This window comes from Acipenser ruthenus, chromosome 10 (genome assembly GCF_902713425.1).
Source record: "Acipenser ruthenus chromosome 10, fAciRut3.2 maternal haplotype, whole genome shotgun sequence".
NCBI classification, from domain to species: domain Eukaryota; kingdom Metazoa; phylum Chordata; class Actinopteri; order Acipenseriformes; family Acipenseridae; genus Acipenser; species Acipenser ruthenus.
Genome location: NC_081198.1, coordinates 3,885,670 through 3,903,418, shown reverse-complemented (window position 1 = coordinate 3,903,418; position 17,749 = coordinate 3,885,670). Strand labels below are relative to the sequence as shown.

The 17,749-nt window shown below is 36.6% G+C and overlaps 1 protein-coding gene across 1 annotated transcript in view; it reads right to left on the bottom strand.

The window, feature by feature from the left end:
- Positions 1–10,493: 10,493 nt before the first annotated feature.
- The window catches only part of LOC117962822 (cytosolic carboxypeptidase 6-like), a 28,970-nt gene continuing 21,714 nt past the window's right edge, over positions 10,494–17,749 (bottom strand). The window contains exon 4 of the mRNA XM_034924159.2: positions 10,494–14,113. Within this exon, the coding sequence (XP_034780050.2) occupies positions 13,997–14,113 (117 nt within the window). The 3' untranslated portion in view covers positions 10,494–13,996. The remainder of the gene's footprint in view (positions 14,114–17,749) is intronic.

The window sequence follows — 17,749 nt, the reverse complement described above, 5'->3', positions numbered from 1 at the left end:
TTTTTATCTCTGGGCTGAAGTGAAATACACATATCCAAAACTGTGCCATGTTTCTTTATATTACTATACAGCAGGGGTCTCCAACCCTGGTCCTGGAGAGCTACTGTGGCTGCTGGTTTTTGTTTCAACCAATCTCTCAAGTTACTTAATTGAACCAATTATTGGCTTAATTAGTCAAGATTAACAGGTGTTCCAGATATTTAGCCACTGATGATGTAAATACACCTATAGGGGCATCAGTGTGGAGTAGTGGTTAGGGCTGGACTCTCGACCGGAGGGTCATTGGTTCAATCCCTGGTGGGGACACTGCTGCTGTACCCTTGAGCAATGTACTTTACCTAGATTGCTCCAAAAACCCAACTGTATAAATGGGTAATTGTATGTAAAAACAATGTGATATCTTGTAACAATTGTAAGTCACCCCGGATAACCCTGGATAGCGTCTGCTAATAATAATAATAAAATAATAATAAAACCTGCTGGATAGGGACACTCCAGGACCAGTACTCATAGTACCAATAGCGGCATCTCTAGTTAAATACATATGATCACATCAGAAGTCTAAATATATATTCGCTATGTAAATCAAAACAACTGTACAGTACCATGTAGACTTCACAACACAGTCTACAGAGCTTGTTGTATATTCATATTAATATAGTGTGTTCATCTAAAATGCTTCAGTGTTGAAACCATTAGCCCCATCCGTCTCCCTGTTCTCTGCTCTAACCACTGACCACCACCGACTCTTAGTATATGGTTAATAAGGAGGTTCTCTTACACAATGAGAAAGGTGTCTGAGGGTTAATTGGTACGGCACGGCTGGATATAAAGGCTGTCACATTGATTTGTTTACTAATAAATGGTGGAATTGCCAGACTAGCTCAGCTTTTAAACCAGTCTGGGTATTGAATAATCAAAAGGTCTTTTTTTTTCTTCTTCATTTGTTGTAAAACACAATGCCAGGTACAATAGTGTTAAGAACAGATTCAGAAAAAAAGTGCTTTCTCTTTCAGTACAGATGCAGCACGTGACAATATTAACTGTTTATTTAGGACAATCATCCACTGATGCTGATTAACAATAAACTTAAAGACATCAGTGATATCTAGTCTTAATTTGGAAATTAATTCAAGGGAAGTAATATGGAAGTGTATACAGAGTACGTGCAGCTCTACATCAGAGGGTAGTGTATATACAGTACAAGGGTAATTCAAAAAGCAAAAGGACATGCTGTTGCGTTTCCCTGTAGTAAAGACAATGATATGCTGCTTGCTTGACCTCTTCATCACTTCGTCCAGGAAACACAGGTTTCAAGGGGACAAACAAATGGAAGTCATTATTGGGGGCAACTATAAAGGTGAGAGAATCTCCCTGACCAGTGTAGCAACAGTTCTCTGCGTTGTGTCCGCACTGAGTATCATAGCAAATGGGTCATTTAAAAAGACACTGAAGAAGACTTCTTGTCAAAACGTTGGTCACTAAACTTTCACTGAACTGATTCATTCAGTATTTCTTAATTTAAAAAGTGCAGTGCAGAGAGGGATTCAAACCATCACTAAAGATCTCTTCACTACCAAAAAATAAATAAATAAAAACAATTACAATGGAAAATATAGGCTGGAACAAGTGGATCAGGGTAAAGGAGATCATTACTTTGTGAATTCCCTATGCAATAATATTTCATTACTGTATTCTCATTTCACTCAGATCTGAGGCAATTCCACACACAGTGGAATTCCGAGTATACAGGATCCGCATTCAGGACTTATCATATAATCATTATCATATAAAGTATTAGTGTGTGTGTGTGTGTGTGTGTTTTTCTGCTTTAAGAGAACACTTGTAGATTCATAAGCATTGCATGTGTTTCAGAGATAAAAATTGGTTAAATAAATGAAGATACATATCAGAGATGTAAATATGTCTTTACATTTAAAGATGTAAAGACATATTTACATTTACAGGTTTATTTTGAATATTGAGTAACAGACAGATAGATCATATTATATATATATATATATATATATATATATATATATATATATATATATATATATATATATATATATATATATATATATATATATATAGATATATAGATATATAGTAATAAATAGGTTTGTAATCACTAATGTTACGAATATAGAACAGTGGGGGTGTCTTATATTGTAACATAGAGTTGATACATGTTTTAACCTGAAATAGATGCAAACTTATTAAAATATGGTTTGTTGTAATGGCAATAGAGTGACCACTTTTGATGGGTGGCGCTGTTTCAGATAGAGCTATGGGAAATGATAGACCTATCTAGGAAGAGAAAGAGAACTCTGTGATTGACATGTGACCCGGATCTGAAAGGTGACCATCTTTAAGAGGGGCAAGGGGAGTTTGCACGGGAAGTAGTGGTTGGAGTTTGTGAAGAGTGAGAGGGGTGTTTGCAGACAAGAGTTTAAACAAAAGGAAATTTGTGTTTGGTCAAAAAGTGTCTTTTTGAACATAAAGCAAAGCCTGGACCTTTGAGGGTGGAGTCTAGTCTCTAAGTCCAGTTAAACCAAAGTCTGTTGGAAAAGCTGACTGGCCATGTGCTCAGCGCAGGAGTAACCGGAACAAGGGAACCAGAATGGAATAATGGTTTCCTTGGAAGACAGTAAGTGAAGCAAAGAATTACTTACTAAAACCTACGGTTTAAACAAAGCAACAGAGTAGTTGCAAAGAGACTGCAAAACCCCACTCAAGAGCAAACCAACCAAGTGCATGTCAGGTATACACTGCCGAATGTATATAGTGTAAATAGTGGTCTATGTGAATTGAATAATAAAGGGTATGGTACACCAGAGTCTTACACAACTACCATTGTAGGTAAGGGTGTCACTGGCGGTGATAAATTGGCACACAGACAGTTTAAAGGCTACCACTGGTTGGTAGTGAAGATTTGAGTTGTTTTCTTTCTGTTACCTTCACCTTCTAACAAAATAAATATTGCCAGCAGCTGATGTACAGCAATTACAGTTGTGGACATTGTAATCATTTACACTACCTCGACCATCCTGTCAAAATATATATATATATATGACAGACATACAGATCAATCAATTGATCAACTGACTGATAAATACATTGGATTGTTTTCCATTGGTCCCAGAGGTAAAACACTGAGACAGCGGGATAAAGACATTGATTTAATTGGGCCTGACTTAATTTTCCTCCCTTAGCACAGTCCATCTGCACACAACCTAAGATCTGTTATCTGCTTCTAAAATATCAAGCCCTACTCAGAGAAATAAATGGTGTGCTTGATGTTCAACCGTCTGTCTGTTGGGGAACATCTGGCTGAAATGTACCTGTCTCACAGGCTATGGCGTGGAAAAAAATGTACCTGCTTAATTGTTCATGGTGCCATCTGGGCACTGGTAATATTTGTGAAAAAAAAAACAGTCAATCAGGTAATTTAGCATTAGCCATTCGAGCTGATGCTGCAGTTACCCTCATGCAGAGTTACTAAAGCTTGATTAATATAGGATAGCTGGGACTTTGATATTAACATGGAAATCTGGCTTCAGTTGAATTCCTATTTAAGCTCATGGGTTAAATTCACTAGGTCATGTCTTTGCAGATATAAAATCAGACCCTTTTTTTATTTTTACTTTCAAAAGCATTTGCAAGAGTCTAATGCACAGGTAAGCAATCCGAACCCTGTGTCATGATTATTATTTTAGAAAACAATAACAATTCATAGTGTGAAGTTCCCAGGTGTAACGTTTATACAAGGCTGCAAGCTTGGCAGCTTTCTGGCATTTAGAGCTCACAATCTCAATCCAGTGAGCAGATAACAAGAGCGTAAATTCTCTAATCACTGGTAATATTTTAACAAATCCAATTCCCATCAGCAGAGCTCCGGATGGGAGTGAAGAATTATTTATTGAGGGTTCACTGGCATGCTTTTGTGTTTGAAGGTGGCTGGGGAAGCAAAGCCGTACACAGAGGAGAGAAACGAAGAGAGAAAGAGAGAGAGCATTTACTTAGCGACCGTCATACAGCTCACAAATCCAGCCTGGCATGAAGGGCAATTTGGACCATGGAAAGGCAGCAAAGTGAATCAAGGACATCACAGAGGAATAGGGGGGAGGGGGGAGGGGGGAGGGGGGGGCAGTTAGCGGGGGCAGGTTTAATAGGAATAGCCATTTTATTTTCTCTTCTCTTACTTTTATGTCATGGTTTGGGCAGTAAAGAATCCTTTTTTTCCACACTGCAATACTACAGTCTACAGAGCTAAGCTTAAAGTGCTTTCGCAAGCTTACGTGCAGTTTACAAGCCAAGCATCATTCAAGGTTCCTGTTTCTGTGCAGGGGGATACTACCCAAGACATTCCCAAAATTAAACCTTTAACGCTTTACAGTATGCTGTATGGGAACCCCAAAATTGACATGCAAAACAATTTAGCATTTTCATATTTACATTATTTACAGAGATTATTGTCAATATTTAAAAATGTCTTGAAGGGTTTTTGACCAACTGACCCTTCTAAAATCAACTTAATATAATAAATCACCATTGAACACAGAGATAATGCAGTACAGTACTTTTCAAACGAATCTGCCAGGCATTGCAAGAACTCAATGCTTGGACTAAGACCCTATACTGTCCCTCAAACCAGCATTAAATCAGAGACCATATGCACACCCTACCCCCATAATCTTTACCCTTGCACTATAAAAACAGCAGGTTAATACAAATAAACACCACATACAAACGCTGCCTTCCTAATTGAAACTGCATTCTCAGCACCATGACATTCCACTGAGCAGAAACAAATGTGTTTTGATTTGTAATCATTTGTAAGGGAAGGGTTAAAGAAATGAGCACCAAGCTAACAGAGCCCTGACAAATAGAAAACAGAGTATATGAACCGTGAAATGAACACTATAGCAATTGGAGGAAGACTTTAGCACCATGGTCAGCAACACAATTGTTCCACATGGCAGAGCCCGCAGGTAATAATACAGTATGTCATAAAAGGCTGGGGAGAGGCTGGGGGTGTGTCAGTGCTCATTGGCTGCTTAGATTCCAAACCAGGTCCCACCTATTTTAAGTTTGTTCTGATCAAGTATAATTAAATGACATGTTTAATACACAGTTCTGTAATTTGATGTACCTTACCTACAGTATAGCTGTGATAACAGACAGGGAACCAATAATATTGCATGCTACCAGCTGATGTCTACAGTAAATACTGGTATAAAAAAAAACATTAAAACAGGTTGGATAGAAAATAGTTTAACTGCGCAGCAGTGGCTAGTTGTAGTGTAGTATTGTACTATATTGCAGAGTAATAGTGCAACATTCAGCAATATGTACCGGGCACGCCTGCAGCAAATCATTAACAGAAAGACCAAATTTTTTGTGTGAACAGCTTTCAGTTTGTATTGCTGTCCGTCTGCACTGTAGCCATTAAACTGTAAGTATATCATCAAATATTCTGTCTGTCTGTGAGGCTCAGGCATGGACCTTTATTTAACAATTTTGAAAAAAAATTAAAATAAATTGAGTTATGAGCCTTACAGCCACGTCTGTTTAGTTTCATTCAGTTTGGGCTGCAAGAACAAAAATAAAAAATAACAATGAAAAAAGTAACAGATGCTCAGTCATTCACTTCTATTGAACACTAAGGCCCAGATTTATAAAAGGATTGCCCATGTTTTACGACCATAAAACGGGCGCTGAGGGTTCTGAATTCTTGGATGGGATTTATAAAACACACGCAATGGCATAAACATGCAATTAATACGTGATTTGCGGGGGCAACGTCTCTGTGCGCTTTAGCCCTTGATGCATATGTAATTCTGTATATGCATATGTAATTCAGGGGAGTTTCTGAACGAAACCGCTAAAATTGGGATTTTGCAAATGAGGTCTATTAAATATTCCATCTAATTTATTAAAGCTGCCGGTAATCGCGGGCCTCGTATTTGCTTGATTATTTTAAGAACTCTGAAAAGCAGACGTTAATTTTCCCGCAGTCAGACAGTAGGCTATATAAAAGGCAAGGTGATGTGGAAGACTTGTCTGCAGGAAGAAGGAGACACGTTTTCAAGGACAAAGAAACATTTAATAATATTTTGCAAAGAGCTCATTTTTTAACCCTTCTGATCAAGTCAGTTTGTAAATTACGGTTTATAATACCAGTACCATATTGTTTTGCAAACTCCAATTTTCAATACGTTTCATAGCTTACATGACAAAAAAGAAAGTCTGCAAATAGAGAATATAGAATCCATGTAAAAAACCCGCTATTTATTGTGAGAGGTGTGTAATTCTCCACCGTTAATTGCATTGAGGGGTATTTAAATTGTTTGATTGCGGAATTGCCTGCTTCACCTAATTAGTCTTATAGGTCGTTATTTTGACACAGAGTGCAGCCGTACTGAACAGTCACATTACGTGGCTTTTTGCGGTCGGTTTTTCCCCTTTAATTTTTTTTTTTCTACTTTCTAATCAATTTCGAATTTCAAATTGTACTCATGTATTTTATAGTGTTGTACTATTTATAGAAGAATACAATACAAATTCGATTTTTACATATTGAAATGTTTGTAACAGGGGTAGAATAACTAGTCATTTGACAGAGCAGAATAGTTATGGTATAAATCCCACGTTAAAAGTTCAAATTGGGGGTCACAGAACGGTTTCAGGAGGGTTGCAAACGAGTGTGAACAAGCATACTGACTGCTCTTTATTGCATTGTATTATCCTGCACAGTCAAACAGAGCGAGGCTCACTCAAAACCTGCCGGTGCAATCAAACAGCCCAACCAAACAATTTCTGTTAAAACACCCCACCATTTTAAAAAAATAAATAGTAAGTATTACATAACATGTAGATCATTTAAAGTATCTATAACATTTTCTATGAGATTTCACGTTAACTAAAACACATTTTGGTGAATTTTCAGGTGAGGAAATTCTTTTTTATTAAGCTGAGTGTAAACAACAATGGAATGCAGTATCTAGGGCATCACATGTTACTGTAAAACTGGACCTGATAGAGGGGTCACTGCAGCTTTAAACATAAAAGTAAACATTTCTTTTCATGGAGCACGTTGTAGCTGATTATATTGCAATTTCGTAGCTAATATTAATAACATCAGTCCACCTCATTAACATGCAAATGGAAAACTAGGCACAAAAACACCATCAGCACAGTGAAGTTGCTACCAAAACACTGGCCTGATTTATTCATGTATCTTTTAAAAATTATACTTTTGTATTACCACTGGGAAAATGCTCACACATCAAGTAACCTGTTGATAACTAGGGTCCTTTAGATACTCCTTAATTAGATATTGCATCTGCTGCCATCATGCTTAATGCTTAATCTGTTTTTCCTGCCTCTGAACTGAGAGGTAACCTGCTGTACTGATCCTTGTGCTGTATTTTAATTAATTCTTCATTTGCTTTGCTGGATCCACCTCATTTGCTTTGCTGCATCCACCTCTGAATGCTTAGTGGTTTAAAAAAAAAAAAAAAAAAACCTGCACGAATGAATGAATAAATGATACCTACATATATTTTGGGACTTAAAACGTTAAATCAGATGCTGGCAATGACTTGGAAAACATATATATATATATATATATATATATATATATATATATATATATATATATATATATATATATATATATAGTATAAATAAAGTGCTGGGACAAATATCTCAATATTCGAACAAATATTTTTTGACATGTATTCAGATACAAAAAGCAGATGTTTATATTTGCTAGAAATGACAAAAATATACCTTGCACTTTTTTACCACCCCACCAATTGCACAACAGTTTCAAAAATGGTAAATGAAAAAGAGCTCTGTGTGATGTGAGATATATATATATATATATATATATATATATATATATATATATATATATATATATATATATATATATATATATATATATATAAATATAAACACAAAATCAACACAGCAGCTCTCAAACCTCTATTTAAAAGTTTTAGACAGCAAAAAGAAAAAAAGTGATCTCTATGGAAAGCCATCTGGGACAAAAATGTGTTGTGCTGCTTTAGAGGGAGTCAGAATCTCATGGGACAGAAAAAAGGCAAGCACGTCATTCTGGAATGCCTGGCTTAAACAGTGCCTAACTTGCTGGAAATGTTGTGTACTAATTTTTATATAGCTTTTATATATTATATATTTTTTTGTTGCAACTTTCAGTTACGTGGAATGTAAATGAGAACCAAAACGGTGTTTTTTTTCCCCTTCATTTTACAACGCCATTTCCACATTTGTTTTATTTGAAGTGTTTAAAGTTCAATTTTGGTTTTCATTTGCTTGTTCAGCTACAAAAAGGCACAAGTAAATTTCATGTTATTACTTTATGAAAATGTGTCTATGGCCACTGTGTACTGCAAAGAAACAGCAATGGCAAGGAATGAAAAAAAAAGTAAATAAATAAAAAAAATGCGTTGTCAACTTTATGTAGTATTTATTTTGGGAATAAACAAAACAATGTTTAACTTGAACTGCTACTTGGCATCCTTTGTTTTGTAGTTAATTCACTGGGGTAAAGTAAGTCCTACACAACTTATTCTTTACTCCTGGGATATTTTTCTATTTTAACGTGTTACATATTGTAATGTCTTGCTGTAAAATAAAGGCACACACACAGGGGCCAAACCCCTGCCCCTATGCTGTCTCTGCCTGCGTTCTGAGCAATACTATAGCTTTTATTAACTTTTGAAAATGAACGAATATCCAAACGAATATTTAAATAATGAGCAAATATCTCTCTCTCTCTATCTCTATCTCTATCTCTATCGATAGATAGATAGATAGATATGGGGGCAAAGAGATATTCTCAGTTGAACAGAACAGAAAATATCACTTTGCCTTTGAGTTCTCTGTAGGGACTCGTTTTCAGTCTTTTTACAGAGGCTCATGCAGAAGGAATTCAGCAGCAGAATGTGCTAAAAGACACCATCCCAACGGAGAGCCAGAATTCACTTAGATGTGTCAAGTCTAAACGCATCATTTAATGCTTTCTCTCTGGTGGTGAATCCCTTTTTTTCTTCTTCTTTACTTTCTTTCTTCAAAAATGAAAAACTGCTTGGTCCTCAGCAGAATATAAGTCTCTGAGTTTCTGGTGGGGCCTGGATTTACTCAAAGACCAAGCAGTGAATTGGAAAGACAAACAAGGGTCCTGCTTGCACTGTGCAAACTAGTTAGTTACCATGACATACAGCAGATCCTAGCCACAGCTATCACTACAGAATTACATCTGCATCATTAAAAAGTACATATTACGGGATAAGCTGTTCTCAAGAAACTGATGTGATATACGTAACATAAAACAAAAGGACTGGTGTGGTGGCAGATTTCGTCCAGCGCTAAATTTCGCCCAGGCTCAAATAAAAAGTAAGATGTTAAGTTATATAATGCCAACAAATGTAATTGCGGGTACATTTCTCACACATTTTGAGTACAAATATAAATAATAATTATTTTGATTTACTCGATGAATTAAGAGTAAAACAGATATAGTTACAGATTATCAAGATATGTCACGTGATTCCTTGGACAAAATATTAATGTGACTCACCCGCATCAGATTTGCTACTGGAGGAACTTCCTCATGTGACCTGTCTGAACAAAATTTGCCACGGGAAGACATTTTGGCCTCCTTATATCCCCATATTCTGACACCCTTAATCAGAATTAGAGAAGCAGTTCTTCTATGTAGAAACTGTAAAGTGTTACATATGTGCATGCACCACCACTACATCCCTGTCACTGGGGCTATGCATCCCAGCAGAGAATAATAATGTGATCACTAGCACAGGGAATTCTCACTTTTTAACTACACAAGTAAGATATCGTTAAGTATACAATGACAGCCAGTGTGCCTCACTCCTCAAAAGTTTTAAAATAACACACTCAGTTTGATCAGTGACTATGCAATGAATGCAATGACGGGTAGCGTTCCCGAGTCCTTGGTAGTTGAGAATGACAGTTAGTTTGATCCTTGTGTATACAATAACAAGTACTTCTGCTCAAAGCTTGCTGCCAGGATAGTTTCAGAGTAAAAGACACTCCACTGTAGTTTGAATCCAGTGTAAAATCATATGCAATGCTGTTCATTTTCAGAATGGTAGGTACCCCAAGAATCAAACTCTGGTAGTCTTGTTCAGTTCTTGATCATCTGGAATTGTCTGATTTCTGCATAAGCAATGCAGTGCTTTGGCACTCAATCCTACCTATACCTGTACATTCAAGAAAAGATTACAGTTCAGCTCATGAATTGTTAGTGCTGGGAGTACCATTGCTTGAAATGTATTGAGGGGGGGGGGGGGGGGGGGGGGGGGGGGATCACATCTTGGTGTTTGTCAGTAGTATCAAATGTAATTTAAATACATTACATACCAAAAAGATTTTAAAAAAAAATAAACTTAAATAGAAAAATAACCTTAAATTTGCCTACATATGATTCGATACACAGAAAAAATAAGAATGTGACAATAGACAAGTTCATTTCTGCAAATACACTGTACCCTATGGTAGTTCTATTAAAGATGAAACAACTTGCATAATACTTTTTGTGCGTCACTTGTAGACAAAAGTACTGTTTATTTATTTATTTTTTTTAGTAGGCATAGATTACAATTGGAGAAAGTTGCTCTTCCCTTGACCGGTAAACTCCTAAATTAAACTGTACACAAGTATTCACAGTGAATCAGAGAAAAAACACTCAAAATTAACAGCCTGCTTTCTCCTTGAAACAATTAAACCATGAACCGCTAAACTTTCTGAAAAAGAAAGAAGGAGGAAAACACTGTCGAGCTTTGTTATTGAAACAACAAACATTGGGTAATGCTTGGGGGCCATTTATTGCATTTTAATACCATTTCTATTTGTCTCTTGTACCCGGTGGACTGTAGTAAATTGCATATTATTATTCTGTTCCCTTCGTTGCTACCCTGTATCCCTCTAAATTATAATATACATGCTTTACAATTTGTTTTCTCAAACATAGTAGATACCTTGCTGTAAGGTAAAAAAAAAAAAAAAAAAAAAACATGAATCCATTCAGCATTAAGGATAAACAGTTGCCAACAGCAAGAGTGAGGCAATACTGCCATATTTAGATACCATTGACTTTGTAATAAATTTACAATGTGAGCATTCCCAATTAGCTCACAGTTCTTCAGCAGCCTGTAACATCATCACAATACATTGGAATTGCATATCTAACATAGCTAGGTGGTGCAGAGTGCTGATGTACCAATTTTACTCCCAGCACCCCCAGTGCAGCAAAGTATACACCCTCAAATGGGAGGTAACAAGCAAAAGCAATATTTTATTTTTTAGTGATCAGTAAATAATTAATTCTCTGTAACATTTTCTCTAAATATGCAGTAGGCTTTACACCAGCATGTACATGCCATTGACATTACATGATGAAGAAGGCTCTGCTTCAAAGATAACACTTTGCAATAAGGGACAGTTCAAGCCACTTGTAATCATGCTGCTCATTACAGATGCAATGTTTAATATAATCTTCCAAGCACACTGGAATACATGTCTGCACCCACCTACTGTATAGACATTCATAGTCATGCTTGTGTGACTGACTACACTGTCAGTCACACAGGATACAAAAAGGACATCATTGGCAATGGAATTCACAATGGACATTTACAAATGTCATTGTTTGATTCTGAAACCCAGAATTCCTGATGAGTCTGTAATATGAAGCTATTGTCTCTGCCCCTCCTGAAATTTGGTGTCAGTCTACACTACAGACTCCACTCGGAGAGTAGCTTCTCTATGAATAAATGTGAGAATAATTACCGAATCAGCTGATGAAACGTTGAGTTAAATAGGAAATAATATATTAGTGCAAATCTAATTATGTAACCATATTCATGCACTCGCCTCTAACCAAGATGTCAGAATACTAAACTACAATTCTAACCACCAGGTCACAATGCCTAGCATCTATCTGCTATCACTAGGGTATGTTGCTTCCCACAGCTTAAGCACTGCCTCTCCAGTTAAATGTCTGATCTGCTGTTGAACATCAACACTTGGTCACCTTGATTGCAAGGCAGTAAGCTGAACAAACCCATCAGATTCTAAGATAACTTAATAATAATAAAAGTCCCCTGTTAGTAATAATTCCATGACACAGGTAACAGAGAGCAACATCAGGCTCCACTTACAGCAGCTATTTCAGATTTAAAACTCAAATCTCTGATGAGAATTCAGGGACCACGACTCACAAGCTAGAGCCGGCAGGCAGTGGAGAATAAAAAGGCAGGAGTCAGATCGATACTGTATCACTCTGTCTGCATGGCAGGGGAGCCTGCTTTGGGGAAGTCATGAAAAATTCATGGAGGAAGCAGCCAAGTCATCTACAGGAGGAAGAAAATAAAGCAGCAACGAGAAATCCCCCCGGGCACTCGCTGGCACTTAATCAGCTGCACCGTGAATAAGTGCTGCTTTGCTCCATTGACAAACTGCCACACTGGCTCTACCTGACTATGACAGTGGGTGCAGAGTGCCAAGGGCTGCTACCTGTTGCTGCTGCCTGTTGCACAGCGGTCCTCACGTAGACACCTATGGTTATCCAGTTATTGTTTTGTTGAAATCTGGCCGCTGTCAATATATACAGAGTCTATAATTAAAGAGATCGCTCTCTGTAGACCGTCTTGACGAGACTTAGTCTGTAAAGCAGGTGTTCAGAACTTGTTTTTCTCCCATCAGGATGAATTCACGCTTCTGATTACCTAATGATGAATGCTGGCTGGGTAAGACTATGTGTTATAACTGGGTGTTATTTCTGCTTGTACCACTACCAATAATAATATTAATATTGCTAAAAGTAGAATAATGTAAACCCTTAATAAACTTCTTCAATGTATAATGTTCTATAATGTATCCTCATATTTTTAAATCTGCTACAACACAATTCTACTAAAATTGCAAATACAAGTCTGTCAATCCATCTCAGAGTTCCGATGGCTCAAGCTTCTCTCTTGGAGTTTGTCACGTCACCAGAATCCTTTGACATAATTACAGGCTTATTGTGTACAGCTGTGTGTTCATTATTCCTTGTGTTATAATAATAAATAAACTAACTCGTACAACTCGTTTTCATGTTTACTGACATTTTCCTTTCTGCTCACTTGACATCCTACTCTGATAGAGCTCTCTATCTAACTTTCAATTCCTCATTTCAGGGGTCTGAATTTTGAGCTTGCATGCTCCAGCGTGTTTCCCAGCCAATTGTCAAATGTTTATGACAGCATACAATGAAAACAACAATATTGCCTTTAGTTAACAACATTAGCCGTGAATGTAGATTGACAGCAACTCTCGCAGCAGCCCCGGCAGCAATAATACAAAGCAAATAGCATTCAATATAGCAAGACATCCAGGGAATTAGAGATTCAAAAACAATTTTAGAGTAATAAGTAGAAGCCACTGAATAGAATGAAAATGCAAATGTGCGGAGGACTCCAGTGCATGTTTCCAAACAAGCAAATGCTCTGCTTAGGTTTTTTTTAAATCACGTTTTTTTTTTGTTGCTGCAAATCAGACTGAATTAATAAGAAATATCCAGCGCCATTGTCTTCTTTGATTTTTATTGCAAAAAAAAAAAAGAAGAGATTTTTACATTTCTGTGTGTATATTTATGCTGATATAAATGTGTAAGTAGGGCTAGAGCTGTATTTTTTTCATGGCATTTCACAGACTAAAAATAGGTATTTCAAGATATTTCACAGACTGAAAATAGGTATTTCAGGGCTCCCGAGTGGTGCATCCAGTAAAGGCACTCCGCGTGGAGTGCAGGATGCACCCTATAGCCTGGAGATAGCTGGTTTGGGTCCAGGCTATTCCACTGCCAGCCAGGGGGTGGCGCACATTTGTCCGAGCGCCGCCCAAGGTGGGGAGGGCTTAGATTGGCCAGGGTGCCCTTGGTTTACCGCTCACCAGCGACTCCTGTAGACTGGCCAGGCACCTGCGGGCCTGCCTGTAAGCAGAGTAGAGCTGTGTGGTCCTCCGACACTGTAGCTCTGAAGGTAGCTGCATGGCGGGCCTGCAGAGTGAAAAGAAGTGGACAGATGATGGCACACGTTTCGGAGGACGCATGTGCTCATATTCGTCCCTCCGCAATTTAAAATTGGGCATTTTAAATTGGGGAGAAAATGGGGTAAAAAACAATTGGCGATCCCACATTTTATTAAAAAAAAAATTAAAGATATTTCACAGATTAAAAATAGGTATTGCACAGATTATAAGATAATATATATAAAAAAATAGCATTGTCACATTCAAAATGTATCATTTATTTTATTATTCTACATATTTAACTGCATACCTGAAAAACAGTAAATGCTAAATTGTAAAAAACATTTTAAAGACCATCAGTGAATTACCAAAAAAATGCATATATATATATATATATATATATATATATATATATATATATATATATATATATATATATATATATATATATATATATATATATATATATATATATATATATATATAATGAACAACAGGCACATGAAATATCCCCTTCTTGTACTTGACAAAATGATCTTTAGTGGAAATATTTCCGATCTTTGATGCAGTGTCTTATTCTTTAAAGACATTTTAAAGAAGTCATGGTACAGCAGCTCTATGCAGTGTGTGTTCAATCATTTACCAGAAGCAAACTAAACCAGCTCCCATGTTCCTAAATGCAGTGTAACATGTAGTGTAAATGTTTACTGTATTTATTTTTAAGTGATAAAAATATGTATATTTACACTTTCAAAAATTCTTTTCACAGGAACTGCATATTACATGGCAATGGGTACATTTCACGGAAATAGTCAAATCTGTGATAACTGTGAAGAAAATACAACCTTATGTACAAGACTCATTTTTAAAACAGTATCACAGTAGCTTCGCAGTTCAAGTCAAATTGGATTTGGGTCAAGTCCAAGACATTTAAAAAAAACTGGGGTGTAGAAGGATCCATCTTCCAGCTGTATGGTATGGCCTATGCTTAGTAAACAGATGTTGGCTGTGGAAGACTGTTAAGTCAGACAATCACGATTCATAAATCAATACAGAATATTGTAGAAATTAATACTATGGTCAACCATATGTGCATTTAGTCTATATTCTTTTATCTTAAAAAAAACAAAAGAAGATTACAGTCATTTAAACCACCAACTGGCTAGGTCTCCTGCATTAGAGCAAGCCCATCTCTGTAGCAATTGTTACACCATTTTCAGCACCAAGGACAGCTATCATAATACTGTTGGTCAAATCAGTATCACGTCAGAGATCTCAGGTTATGACTGCAACACAACTATATACATACCAAAATAACTATCACGTGCACTACAACACCACATGAAAACAATTGCATGTATGTTGTATATCATGCTTTCAAGTCAGTTACCTTGTGCAGTTGGCCTAATCAGTCTTTTATTGTTATATTGGTATGGCATTATGTTTAGTTTCTTCCCCTGTCTAGACTAGTACTGTATATTACAATTCAGATTGCTGTTGTTCTGAATTAAAGGACAATCTCTCTGCTAGTGACTTTCCTGCGATTTCAGGTCAGAGTAAATGTTTTAAATGAACTAAATAAAATGAATTGAATGAAACAAACAATCACATGCAGTCCCATTCACAGCACAGCAAAGCTCGTCTTAAAATGCAGGATTATGCTGCAATCAGACTTGGGGCTGAATCTGGAAATAACTGAGTTTTTTTAATGAAGAAAAAAGTCCAGAGCACTCTCAGATTGTATTGACTTGGAAGATTGTTATCTCCTTGCACACTTGAAGCTTCCTGTAGTTATTGCTTAAGTAACAGTGCAGTTTATGTGCATTATGCTCAGGATAAGGACTTCTGAAACATTATTGGTTGGATCTGTTGCAGCATGACGTAATATACTGTTATAAAACATCACTTATTCTAGCTTTATTAGATGTGCAAGAGTCATTGCTGTCTGGTAAACCCTTAATAGGTTGACTCACTATGTCATCTGGAAACCGAAGGGTTACTGTAAATGAAAGAGCCTTTATGCGCTCAAAAAAGGGAGCATGGGTGCTTTAAACAGTACCCTAATTACAACATTTATAACCCAGTATCTGGAATTGAATTTAGACAACTTGAGGCTGTGCTGGCATGAAAAGACTATTTGATTAGAACAGCAGTTGTTTCATTTGCAGCGCAGCAGATTGCAGAGCACCTCTATCCGGTATGCAATCTGTATTCATTACGTTTGTAAAGGATGATCCATGTCCTGACTCGGCACAGATAATTTCATGCAGATGCACACTGCTCCACATGGCCCCCATGTTTTCCTATCGCCATCACCACACAGGATGCACAGCCCTGCTGTTTGCAAATTCTTATTCTTTTATACTAAACTAAAAGCTTCAGGTCTTCTTGGGCTTCACATCACAAAATATATAAATGTGTCTTGATATGAAAAGCTTAAATATATACAGTATGTGTGAATTCCCACACAAACATCAACACTGATGTTTGTTATTTGATAATTTATAATTATATGTACTGTACATATTTTTGTAAAACCGGCCTACATAATACACTCACAATGGAAAATATATAAAAATTCAAGAAGGATATTCATCACGATTACTTATTTCTGCCATTATAGGGTATAGGGCCATAAGTTGCATCTCATAACAATGACACCAAACAGACATTTCCCAGTAAGGAACAGTTTCTCATATATTAAAAAAAAAGTCTTAATAAAAAAAAAAAACTAACTACAAATACAGACAATGAATATTCATGTTAAAATTATCCAAAAACACAGACATGTAGAGTACCTTTCATCATTATCTGTCATGCAAATATTGCATGTGCAACTTGGTTGCATATTGTATGGCAGCACAGAAAGCAGATGTCGCCTAGATAGCGGTGGTGGGAGTTTTTTGCTTGCTTTTTCAACGCAAGGATTTAGTTATGACATTTCCAGAATGCCCTGTGTTTTTGAAAATGTTTGCAAAAATCAAACCTTGCTTTCCACACACTATTTTGAGGAATAGCACCAGTTTTATCTTTGGTCTAATAACCAAGAGGTTATTCCTATAATTAAGATGCAACATTATGAAAACATACTTGTCTAAAGGAATTTTAAATTAATGTGCAGAGGGGTTAAACTGTGGCGTTGCAGTGCACTGCATGCAAATGGTTGGGATTCCATCTGGGCCTCAAGTCATATTTCCACAAAAAATAACAGCAAAGCCCACCTACATACTTTATAGGATATACCATTGAGTTACAGCTCTGAAATTAATTGGTTTAAACTCTTATTTCCTTTTAGATCCCGCTACCAGTACATTATAGAAGAATGGCCTTCAGCTTAGAGGATTATTTAGAACCCAATATCACACCACCCCTTCAGGACATTATTGATCCACAACAGTAAACTACAGTTGTGTTGATCTATTGGATATGTTAAAACAGCACTGCAGATTTTTTTTTTTTGTTTTTCGTTTTGATTTTTTTTTACCCCACAACCAATGTTAAAACAGTTTCACTGAACCTTCAAATTTACTTACATGTGGTATTATAAAGGGCCAAGCAGGGAAAATAGGGATATTTCTTACACAATTCTAGGCTTTAACTGTATCATAACAATCCATTAAAACATGTCGCTTTTTTTCATCTTCCTCTGCTGTCTATAACCAGT